General features: G+C 40.6%; 1 protein-coding gene across 1 annotated transcript in view; it reads left to right on the top strand.

Annotated features, from left to right (window-relative positions):
• LOC121673724 (cytosolic phospholipase A2 epsilon-like) overlaps window positions 1-12965 on the top strand; it is a 33134-nt gene that overhangs the window by 3505 nt on the left and 16664 nt on the right. Inside the window, exons 3-6 of the mRNA XM_042047333.1 lie at window positions 2602-2674; window positions 6793-6929; window positions 7613-7744; window positions 8339-8379. Coding sequence (XP_041903267.1) covers window positions 2602-2674; window positions 6793-6929; window positions 7613-7744; window positions 8339-8379 — 383 coding nt within the window. The remainder of the gene's footprint in view (window positions 1-2601; window positions 2675-6792; window positions 6930-7612; window positions 7745-8338; window positions 8380-12965) is intronic.

The raw sequence follows: 12965 nt of genomic DNA, 5'->3' as shown, positions 1-12965 counted from the left end.
TCCTGCCTGCCTTTGAGGCTCCAAAACTCTTTGAAGTTAAAAGGTGCCACATACCTGACCCAGGTCAGAAGCAAGGCAGTGATCTGTGTTTTAAAGCCCTGCCACTCTTTCTGACAGGGTGAGTGATTTCTTTGTTGTTTTTCACAGTTTTTAAAGTAATGATGAGATTTCTATTCCTTTTTGATGAGAAAGTTAAGGGAAGAGTGCTCTGCCCCAAATAGATACGCACTTTGGTAACTGCCTTTTCTCTTGATGTAACTTGGGAATGTTGCATGAGTTTCACTCTCATCTCCTCAAGAAAAAAGTTCTTTGAAAGACTTTTAAGCTTGGAATTTTACTTAAATAGAGCAGTTTTAGAGACCAGTTATATAACTCACTCAAATGGATGAGTACTCATATATGTGGACATTCCTACTGACTTCCCTTGGACTAGATATGTGAGGATTGCACAAGTGTGCCACAGGACTTAATTGAATTTTTATCTGACGTAGGACAGCGTGACCAAGTCTTGCATTTGCAGCCTCATGTATTTAAGTAGTTTCAAAAGTGATTATTAAAATGCCTGGCTTGTGTTTCCGGTTTATGATGTAAGAATCATGTCTCAGATGAAATAAATATAGAAGCTGAAAGTTGAAGTGTATGTAATAACTGGCCTGGGAGGCTTCTGGCCGCAGAACTCACCTAGCCTGTGATATGGACATCATCCCATTAAAGGGAAGGATGTGGAAGTTCTTGCCAATTGCTGGCAGATTATCCTGTTTAGGACAAGTTTTTCTGTGTGACTTTGAGCGAGTTGCTGACAGCTAGACTCGGTAAAGCATTCAGGCACCTAAAAGTTAGGAGTTGTGAGGTCTGACTTCAAAGACTCTAGTATGGGAATGAACTCCACAACCCAGAGTGAAGCAATGAGGATTGATTCTGTAAGTTTGGAGAGTAAGATACGCCAGAATGGAATTATAAGAGCTGAGCAAGGAATTGCATAAATAAGTTCATCCAGGTAACAGGGACAGCTGAGAACAGAAACAATTTTCATAGCTGCTATCTCCATGTGGCACTTGGCTGCAGGGAGATGTCACTCTCCACTTGAGATTCACAAAGTAAAGGTCTACATGTTTGTTTTCCAAGAGCTGAGCCAAGGTTATTCCTTTAAAATGGTGTCAAGCCCAGTAACTAATAGCATTTCCATGGCATGGGGAACTTCTGCTCAAGTCCATTCTTCTCTATTCAATGTCTGCCCCTCCTTTTCCCCTCATGAGGAAGTTGCAGACTGCAATGATGTCTCCCCTCAGTCTCCTCCAGGCTGAACAGACCAAGTGACCTCAGCCGCTCCTCATATGGCTTCCCCTCTAGACCCTTCACCGTCTTTGTAGCCCTCCTTTGCACATTCTCTAACAGTTTAATGTCTTTCTTATGTTGTGGCACCTAAAACTGCCCCCAGCACTCGAGGTGAGGCCCAGTGCAGAACAGATCGGGACAATCCCCTCCCTTGCCCGGCTGGTGATGCTGTGCCTGATGCCCCCAGGGCATGGTTGGCCCTCCTGGCTGCCAGGGCACTGCTGGCTCATGATCAGCTTGCCATAGCACAGGACCCACAGGTCCCATTCCACAGCGCTGCTTTCCAGCCTCTCATTCCCCAGTCTGTATTAGTATCTTGTTCTTACCAGCTGGTACAGATAGAAAGATTAGATAAGTTTTGGGCACAATAAAACCTGTTTCTGTTCTAAAACAGGACCAGTAAGTGCAAAGCTAAGTATCAATTTGAGCAAGTGTTGAGAGAAATGGTATCTGTACATACATTGGCTTTAAAATGAAAGATGGTATATATGAAATAGAGGGGATAGTGTGTGAGAGAGAGTAAGATGTTAAACAGTTATCTGCAAGGTGAAATGGGGAAAAGGTTAATTTATAGCCTGGGGAATACGAAGATTCATTAGTATGAGCTGTGGAGGATATGAGTTATTATAGACTTAATGTCTCTGAGCCCAGCGTTTCTGATATCTAGTGGAGTTGTGAGTTAATCCCCAAGATCAGCTCTGGGATGATTTTTGTAGCTTTCTGTTGGGGATCAGAGCTGAAGATCAGAGGTCCACTGGAGTCTTCATGAGAAGTATCTCATTGCTGTCAGCTGCATTTCTGGCTTTTTTGGCTATGTGCAGGAGCTTGTGCTGGTGCATGGCAGACAGCTCTATTTCACAGCTCCTGTGACAGTGTTTGGTGTCCCAGAGACAATCTGTTCCATTGCAGGAACTGTAAGAGGTGAGGACACCCACACGTGTGCTGTAGGGGTATTTGTTGTGATAATAAGGGAGCAATGATAGGAAGACGTGATCTTTATCAAATCAAACTCTTGGCACCTATTGTCAGCTCAAGTGATTTTGAAGTATGTTGCTTCTACTTCAGGCCCGAAGAGAGTTCTGTGCCAAAAATTTTTACAGATTTTTGACTGCTCCACTTGATTTGATAAATTGTATTGGCTCAACCTCGAAAACCTTGTTCTATCTACGTCCTTAGAACTTCAGGGTTACAGTAGTCTGTGACTACAGACTATAATAATAATGTCATCTTTTTCTTCCTTTTTTCCTTTTCTGAATTTTTGTGCAGGCACCAGTATCTCCTTTCAACTTGCTCACTGTAAAAATACTAAGAGTGAGGAATGTCCGGAAGGCAGACTTGCGTGAGTACTTCTACTATTGTTGGGTGGTTCTCATAATTTTTTAAAGAAAATATTTGGGCAGTGTTACTGTTCTCAAATTGTGTAGGAATAAAAGCATGTATTGCTGTAAGCTTGCAAGAATTATTTTTATTTTGATGCTGAAGCATTGCTGTCTCCTCTTAAAGAGATTGACTCAAACAAGGTGATGCATTTGATGTCTTTTTTTCATATCTTACTGTATGAGATATATTTCCTACCCTTCTGATATCAGCTGCTGATCTGAGGTCTGGTCTGTAAACAGTGAAAATCCTTGTATTTTTAGTAAGAAACCTGAGTATTTCCTGCAGAATTTCTGAATGGAAGGAAGGAGGAACTGGTAATGCAGATGTAACATCAGCTGTAGCAGGAAAGCCTATGAAAACAACAGAAGTACAATCAAAAACATTCAATTACTTCTGCAGACTTTGTACATATGCAGGAAGTGACGATAAAATCCAGTGTGTCTTGGAATTTATTTAACCTACAGAATGGAGCTGTTTAAAAGTCAGAAAAAAATTAACAGAGCACTACTCTCAGCACTTGACAGAAGTTTAAGTGAGGGATAGTGAGGGGAAGTGAAGAAGGGCTATCTAGAATAGAGATTTCAAAAGAAAGGTGTCATAGCCAGATCACAGGAGTGAGAATAATAGTGAGAAGAGCCCAGGACAGAAGAAATCTCTGCAGTAGGAAAGTCTACTGAGTCTGGTGATATCCAGTTGAGGAAGCCCTGTAACAATTCACCTTCTCTGCCTCTGCAGACTAGTGGGCAACAGCTCGTTGAACCAGAGTGTGTGATAGCAAATTTAAAATTAATATCCTCAGAGGGAGAATGAGACTTGCAAAAGATGGAAAAAACCAGCTTGGTCACTTTTTACATCTGACACTGACTCACCCAGGAGAGGAACCGGTTTAATTTTCCAATTCACTGAAGATCTTCCTCACAATTTCCATTCCACAGATGTGGGTCCTCAGTAACCCACTCTTCTAGGTGCACTGAGACTTGTTCAGGTGCCTTTCAAAATGCAATTATGCCGCTGAATTACTTTCATGGAGAAATACGAATGATGAAACATCTGTTTAAAGAGGTTGGAAAGGCATGAAACAAAAAGGTGAAGTAAAGACAAAAGAGAATAAGAAAAGTAAAGCCTAAAGACCACATGAATAAATCTAAAAGACATAAAGAGAAAACTTCCACACTATGTTTCCCAAAATCTTGCTGAACATGGCTCAAAATAAATTCTCTTTTGGTAAGCTCAGAATTTCATGCAGCACATCATAGTTCCCAACAAAATTTTAGTTAATGTAATCTATATTGTGAGATTTTAACTTGTGTGATGGATCAAGAGTAGAGGGAAAACTTACCAGAGGCTGGATTTGGTGGTTTCTGGCAGGAGGGATGTGGTTAGATCACATGGAAGTTGTGCTTAACAACAGTATTTTTGAAAGACTGATTACTATCAGGGAAAAAATCCCTGCTGCACTTACCTGTAGTATTCTGGGTTGCTTAAGCATCTTCCACAATGTATTACTACTGTGCTTATTTCTCTTTTTCCTGTGGTTCATTAGACAAAGTGAGATCACCTTATAAGGTATAAAACTAGGAGTTTCTTTAAGTCCTATTTTTATGTACAGAAGCACACATTCTGTGAGCTTACAGTTGTATGCACAACTTTTTATTTATCAAAATCCAAATTTTAAAATGCCTAAATGGTGTTTTGCACCAGCCAGATACATGCTCTGACTAGGCCACCAGTGCAATTGCATCCACATGAACAACTGAATGTGCATTTCTGTGTCCCTGTACTTCTATACTGCCTGTTTGTGTTTAATTTCCTTGTGGCTGTCCTTCTCAGGGCAACTTCCCCACAGTCACTCCTTATCACAGAGAATCATGAGGTCTTTTTTTTGCTAAACCTATTAGCATATCTGCCACACCATATGGCTTTCTTACTTGGCGTTCTAGTCTCAAGAGCAGATGAATATCATATCTTGATCCCCTTGAGATGCCCCAAATTCAGAACTTGGGCATCACAATAATTTATTTAAAGTGTATCTGGCAGAGAGATTTGTAAGCTTTACAGAAAGCCTATTTTCTTAACAGAAAATTTATTGTCTGAAGAAACTGATATTATTGTGAAAAAACTGTCCATTTCTTTGCCTGCAGTGGGAAGGCTACTTCATGCAGTGTTTACTTTTTCTGAGGCATCAGAAAGGCAAACACTTCAGCTAGTTTTCCTTGCAACCTCAGTGTTTTCAGCTATGGGAAAATGTCCCTTTTCAACCTGTTTCTAATGCTACAATTCAGAGCTAGCATTTATTTCCTCCACTTGAGATTTCCAGTTTTACTGGTTAAATCTTGCTGTTCCCTATGTCAATTTATTTTTTTTCCATGCATTTTCTCATTATTGGTTTTGATTGACTTATTGAAGTGAACCTTTCTTCTTGTTCATTGACTCTCATGTTCCTATTTACTTTACCAATGAAAAATAAAAATGCTTTAGAAGTATTCCTCCCTACTGGTATTTCAGAACCAGATAATTTTAATAGAATTGAGTAGAGACCTGAAAATCTAGACCATGTTTTGGATCCTGACATGGACTGCATTGTGGGATCTGGGGCAAAGCATAGAATCATAGAATGCTTTGGGTTGGAAGAGACCTTAAAGTTCTGACCCCCCTGCCAGGAGCAGGGACACCTGCCACTAGATCAGGTTGATCAAAGCCCTATCCGGGGTGGGGGATGGTCTTGAACAGTTCCAAGAAATTCAAGTTTTCTCAATGTACTTATTTGCGTAATCCTTATATTGCCACTGTGGAGTAATCGGTGTGTCTCATCCTCTTTGCAAATGGAAACTGTAGCATTTAATCACCATTAACCATTTGCATTTTTATCTGCTTACATTTTGTGCCTCTGCTGAACATCTGATCAGTCACAGTCTTCTGATCAGGTGTGGCTCAGGCCTCTTTCTGGAAATGCTTTCCTTCCCACAGTCATTACCCAGATTTTGCTGATTGTGGTAGCATGGTTAACTACACAATAAAGGCACAATTTGGCTGGTAGGAAAACCTAAATTTGTGATTGTTACTGAAAGACAAAGAGGAAATACATGAAGTAATTGTTCTTAATATGATGTAATAACACTGTTACACATTTCGAGCATGACGCAGGGATTGACTATGAGCTGAATTATTTGGCTCCTCTGATTCATGAGGTTGTAAGAACCAGGTGATTGGTTGAGCATTGCTAATGTGAAATAGGGAGATTGAATTACAGGTGTGAGAGAAAGGCCATCAGCGCCTGTCTCATCCTTCTGTTAAGTCTCACTCCCTGGAGTTCTCCCTCCAAACTTGAGGACTCAGAATATAGGAGAAGCTGATGTCTTCATTGGCACTCATGGCTTCCTTTCCCAGATGCAAGTGGCAGCAGCATCTTTCCTGTCTGGAGATAAAATAGTAGGAAGGAATTGAACAATTAGTAATTTAATTATAGTGATGAAACTGGTTTTGTTTTCTGAACGAACTGCTGAGAAAGACACAACTTCTAAAAACTTTGTCAAATATATGAATGAATAAGGAATTGGCACTTTCTGATTTGTGATAAGGAAATCAAACTTTTCAGCTTTGATGGGAGAACACCTTTTGTCAAAAAAATCTGTTGTTCTTCACTTAAGCCAGCACTTATTAAAGGCTTTCTTTAAGTTAAGACACCAAATCTGAGGAAGAAATTATAGAAGACAAGTCTCTCTATAGCCCAGATTGAAGGATATGAGGTGTGTTGCCTGTCCCAGCCACTTGGATAATCATGAAGATAAAGCTAAATGCAGCATGTACTGTATGTGGAGGACAGTGCCATTTCAAACCTAAAGCAACATAAAAAAAAAAAGTATGTCTGACTAAGAGTGAAAAGGTGGAAATGGGCATGGCAAACGTGTGAGGATGTCTGTTTCCCCGTAAGTGCTTCATTGTATTATTTACTCCTAATCCTGTGTATTTTAGGAAGAAGGCTCCAGCTGTGCTATCTTTGTCTTATTAGGGTTAAATGGGCACTGTGCAGTAATTCTCCGGATATGTTTTAACTGCACTCATCTTCTCCCTGCACAGTCACCCTTTCAGATTGTTATGTGACACTGTGGCTGCCTACTGCCTCAGCTGAGAAGGTTCGGACCAGGACCATCAGGAACAGCAAAAACCCCGTTTGGAATGAAGCTTTCTGCTACAAGATTGACCGCCGTGTCAAGGTAACAAACATCAATTGTTTTCACCATTTGGTGTCTGCAGGTCGTCATTAGATTACACGGAACCACAGTAAACCAATACATATACAGCCAGTTTCAAACACTGAAGGTGTTAAAGATTCCTCAGGAAAAAGCCCTGTTGCTTACATCCTCATTAGTTGTTCTATTTCTGTTATTTGCTACTTAAACATCTACTATACTGCAATAAGAAGGAATTAAATGCCCTTCAGAATACAGCCTTACTATCCTATTCCCAGTCTTGACATATACAAGTGAAACCCAAGAAAAAGATCACATAAAAAGAATAGCAAAATCACTCAGTTCTACATATTGTGAGAATCCTTTAAACCATCTTTATGTATCTGTGACTGTTTTATACACTTAGAACCAAAGGCTGTAAAATAAATGTAGAAGCACTTGATGCAGTTATTTATCACAAATGCATGAATGTTTTGCATGACCTGCTTGTCTTGTCTGCCTGCTTCTTTTTTGTATATAGAGTTAACAGTAATGTGACATTTAATAATCCCAAATCTCTTTCCCTTTTCTCTTCCCCTTTCTCCTTTTCCCTCCTTCCCATAAAACTGGAGGAGCAAGGAAAGAAATCCTGGTCTTGAGATTTTCCTGCCTTATAGAGCTCTTGGATATAGTAATAACTCCATTATATTCTTAACCTCTTTGTGCAGAATGTGCTGGAGCTGAAGGTCTGTGATGAAGACACGGTCACCAGGGATGATGAACTCTGCACAGTTCTCTTTGACATAGATAAACTCACTGTAGGACGTACTGTCCGCGTCAAGTTTCAGCTGAATCCACAGGTGAGCAATGGAATTGGTGAGAACAAAAGTAAATTCTCTCCTTCCATCTCAATAGATCCTTCTACAGTGTTTCATTACAGGAAACATCTACTTAAACTGTATTTTGTTACTGTTCTAAGAAAGACTTCAATGCTTGCTTTATACTAGCTTTTGTTGGGAACAAATATCCATGCTAAAAATCTAGGATGGAACCAGCTAGAACTAGTTATCCAGAGTCTTAATTCTGAATATTTCTGGGATGTTTGTTGGCTCTTGGTGTAAATTCTGAATTTTCAGCCCCTGTTAATTGTAATGGTATTAAAGAGGCTAATTCTTTTTGTGTTGGGAATTAAAATCTGTACAAATGTCTGTTTTAGGAGAATAGCAGTTCTTAAGCATGCAGACATGCTTATAAAGCATTTAGATTTCAAAAAACTAGTTTTAGCAACTGCTTTTTCAATATATTAAAATTCAATATCTGCAGCTGACATTATGGTTTTCTTACATTCTGGGAATTTTCCTAAGTTCTGTTCTAAATGCATATTTAAAACATTATATGTAAGCTGTGAAGAAAAATAAGTAATCAATCTTTCTTTTTTGTTCTCCTCTCTTCAGGCACGTGAGGAGCTGGAAGTGGAGTTCACATTGCAGAACACGTGAGTAGAGTCCTAAATTCTTAATAAAGTGTTATATTCAGTATAAAAATAGTCTGAAAAGCTGGTTCATGTATGATAGTGCTTCTTAAACCTGCAGTCTCTAAAAGCAGTAGCTATATGTTATCATTCAAGTGTAGCAAAATGGAATTTTGGAGTACATCTTTTTAGATTTCAAATATATGAAATGTGATTTTTTTTCCCCCCTGTTTGAATTCTGCCTCTTGGGTGCTGACTTCTTCCTGTTCTCTTTTTTCTCATTGAATCAATGAGATACACAAGGAAGTATGAGGACAATGACAATATTCAGGAATTTTTGACCCTTAGGAGGAATGCCAAGCCCAAGTGCCTTAATTATCCCCTTCTTGGGGAATCTGGTTTTTCAAACCCATGACATTATAAAACACACTTCCATAAGCTGATCTATTCAATTCATCTGGCTACACATGGGGAGCTGTGGTAGAGAAAGGAACCAAATATTCTGCATAAAGTAAGGTCCGAAGACCACTGTGGGAGTCTGAGGACTGAGGAACCAGGAAAGCTGGAGGAGCCAGCAGCAGCTTCATTTGATAGGCTTGAAAGATGTTGGTGGAGTTTTACTGTTTAGAGGATGTGTTTGTTTCAGGTAATTCATGCTGTGAGTCTGGGAAACTGCCACCTGAACTGGAAAGGGAATCTGTTGCAGGACCCACGGGTATCCTAGTCCGTCTCCAAAATACGGTTCATGACTCTGAGGAAGACACTTGAAAGGATTTCTGTTACTAGTTCAATCCATGTTATTGGACTGAATGTATCGTTAACCTTAGAGAAGGTACTGCTCTTAGATGGTACTGCTGGAACCTTCTGAAGGCATTTGGGGCACTTCAGGAGGCCTAGCAGGATAATATGTGGGTGGACACCTTGAATTCCTGACAGCAGCGGAAATAAGAACTTGCTAGTGAAAGGACAGTAGCTCACTGTTAAGAATGGAGAAGGAAAGATATCACAGTGTTCACACACAAAACAGCTATCAGAGCCAAAAGAGTCTCCGAATCTCTTATGGAGAGTCATCAGGGTGGATTGTTTGTTGTTTACTGTGCACCAGAACTGGCAAAACGCCCAGAAGCATGAAGGCAAATGGTGCCTGTCACACCTCAGGAGTGTCACAACATCAGTAATGGCAATGGGCAAGCTCTAGTAGGCATCCCAAATATCCTTTCTAGGGTCCTCCTTCCTTTGCAGGTTACAGGATGGCTTATGGAGTTGGTACATAAAATCTTGATAATCCTATCTTTTGATGGGGGAGATCGAGGGAGGTTGTCTGGCTTGGATGTTGTGCACAAATGGGTTTGCATACGGGAATGGTGGCTGGAACTTGTCTTGGAGCATGTGTGCCATCAGCTCTGCACCAAACTCTTCGGTCTGACCTTGTACCCAAGTGCCTTTTCCTGGAGTTGTATTCAATATAGTCAGAAATGGGACAATTTTTTCAAGTGATGCCTGAGTAGGAATTCTACTGGTTGGAAGATGATGGTTGGAACTGTACCAATAAAAAGGATCCTTTGCAGTATCAAGGAAGATGTTTTAAAAAGCATGACAGTCATGGCTCAGTTGCTCCAGCAAGAAGGTGTCTGATCTACTTTTTTTCATTTGTAGTATGATTCCTAAGTGACCAATGTAATAGTTGTGGCCTGAAGAACTCTACATGCAAAGGCAGGAAGTTGCTGCATTAGAAGTGAGGGAATGTCCCTGTAAGGTCACAGTAGGACTGAGAAAATGGGCTTCCTGTCAGAAGGCAGGTAGACCTTTCTCCTACTATCCCTCATTCATACTTCTTGCATTTGTGGGGTGATCAATGCTGTTCTGCCCATCAGCTGAGTCTGGAATAATGGTCTGAGCACATCTGAATTGATTAAATATTGTGATATGGGTAGGATATTGAAAGGGTGTTCTTTTCGCTCAGTTTGGAACATGTGATGTCAGGAGTAAGTAATGAAAGGATTTGTCCATTAAAATTGTAGACAATGGATTGCATAGATAAACTAGAGAGCCCTGGAAGGGTCTGAACAACTGAGGTGAAATAGTTGAGATGATCACCAGAAAGCTATGGACCCAAACCAACCTCTCCATGTTGAACAAGCTCAGCAGGTTTGGGCAAGTTTTTTTTGTCATTGGTGGATGGGAGAAGTGTTGACAGAGGTTAGAGATAATTGGCAGAGGGAGAGAGCCCTCTGATAACAAGGAGTACAGCATGTGGGATAGTTTCTAGAAATCCTGTATTGTGATGGGAACAATAAGAAAGTATTTTGGGGGGGGGGGCCCGGCTGGGATGTGTTATATGGCAGTTTATTTCTGAAATTAATAATTAATCTCACGAGCAATTTTTCCTGATACTATTTATCTGTAATTTAAAATTTCTTCCTCATCTTCATTCTAGATTTTACTAATTGCAAAATTTACTACTTCAGCTTGTTCTTTCTTTCCAGCATTTCAGATGAATAATATCACACATGAAGTGTAACCCCAGGCCAAGAATGTTTCCTGGGGTGCACCTATAATAGTGGCTTTGCCACTCCTATTTTTGTTTGCCTGTAACCTCACTGCAAAGGTTGTGTTTTGTGTTACTTTTACCAAAAAGAACGTTATAAAAATTACCTCATGATACATTGGAGGGCTGTACAAAATTTTTTCCTGCGTCCATTCCCATTATATTTTATTTAAAATGAAAGAAAAGCTTCATTTTGGTAGTGGGTTTCCACAACTGCAAGATGAATCCCTCTGTAGTTTTGCCTCACCCTTACGCCACTGCTGCAGTACCAGCAAATGCTCGCCTCTGTGCTGCAGAGTGGCAGGCACTGAGGTCCAGATGTTTGATCCTAACGACACAGAGAGGAAGGCATGCTCCTTCCTCCAAGTGCCTTTTCACCACCAACCGAGTCAAGGGATTGCAAATGCCTGCCCAATGTTTTCTGGGCCCATAACATGAGCCCAACTGGCGTGAGAGCTGCTGCACTTGGGCAGCAGTGACAGAAAAGGTAAGGCCGTTGTACACAGGTTGCTGATTCATGTGCTTTAGTGCTTTCTGTGTTATTTTCTGGTGATTATCAGTGGTAACCTGGGCTTTCTCCCCTGTGTCTCCACTGGCAGAGTCCAGCATCAGAATGAGCCCATCCGTGTTGCTACAGGGACGGGGTCCCGCTGGACTCGGTGGCTGCGCTCTCTCAACATCCCTCTCCCCTCCGATTTCTACTGAAGCCCACACCTGACACTGCGGGGCCACAAAGAGGCTTCTGGTGAATTGCAAGGTAATTTAAGTTTCCAAGGAAAGGTCTGAGAGCCCCAGCATATTTGCTGTACCTGCTGATTTTCTTTCTGGCCTCTTTTATCTTTCAGATGTCTCAAGCCGAGGAAGTGCATCTCTAACAACTCTTAGAAGAATGAAGGACCACTCTTACAAAACCTTTCATCTCTGCTCCCTCTCCCTTTTTTTCCAAATGTGAAAGACTATGTTTAAAACAAAGCCCAATTAACACAAATAAATGTAAATAGGTGTACAAAAAGCTGTATAAAAGTTAAATATTAATTATTGAAATATGGCAAAAGCAGGATTTTTAGAAAATAAAAGTATTTTTTTTCCTTTCTGTAGTTCTGCTGTGTTTTTTTGAGAAATACCCCTCATGTGAAGGGGATCCAGCAGACCATGCTAGCCATTTGGTTTAGACACTGCTGAGAAACCCTCAGGCTGAGTCTCCATCCATTGGGGGCCAAATGTACTGTTTGTATTTCTGTGTGGAGGAGCACTGAAGGCAAAAGTTTTCAGTCAAGAAATTACCTTTGAGGTGAATACAGCTTTCTTTACTGAAACAATACCATCCCCCATGCTTCTCTTGGGTTGTCAGAAAGCTCAGAATAGTAGCCTGCATTATTATGGAAGCTACCAAAGGAAGGGAAAGCTGGATCTGACATGAAAGAATTCAAATTTCGTATAGGTATCAAAATAGGTATCAAAAAATACAGATTCTCTGGTGAAATGGAGCACAGTTGCCTATTCTAAATGAGAACTGCAATATAAGAACCTGTGTGGCTGTAAGTTCCTGTACAAAAATGCCCATTTCATTTTAAGTCAAGCATAATCCAAAAAGAAGGCAGCAGTTTGATGTTGGTGTTGGGAAATGATCCTTGGGCTCATAGAGTCCACTGCAGCCTTAGGCACTCCTTCAACATACTTTTAGTGAGGATGGATGCCCAGAGTCTCTGTTTCTGTCTTTCCCTGCTGCAGGCCATAATATGTTCCCAATTCTTAGTGAAACTGAGGTCTGCAATAAAAAAAGGCCACAAATCACAAACTGTAATGGAGAAGAGAATGGGAGCATTAGTCTGTGTAATGAGGGCTGTCTAATAGCGGGTTGGTTGTTAGAGAAATTGTCCGCTAATCCCAACAAGTGGAAGTTATTCAGTGCTCCAAACATAGGCAAAATATTCAAAGGTCCTTGACAACCTGAGCTCTTCTGCACCCAGCTCAGCTATGTTTCTAGCCATGGCTGATTTCCTAAAATTCAGAGAAAGATGAGTGCCCTTGCTCTTCTTAAAACAAGGGTATGGATCACCAG

The sequence above is a fragment of the Corvus kubaryi genome, unplaced genomic scaffold (genome assembly GCF_017639235.1).
Source record: "Corvus kubaryi isolate FWS band 111438036 unplaced genomic scaffold, C.kubaryi_AGA036_p1.0 66, whole genome shotgun sequence".
NCBI classification, from domain to species: domain Eukaryota; kingdom Metazoa; phylum Chordata; class Aves; order Passeriformes; family Corvidae; genus Corvus; species Corvus kubaryi.
This window is presented reverse-complemented; position numbering and strand designations above follow the sequence as displayed.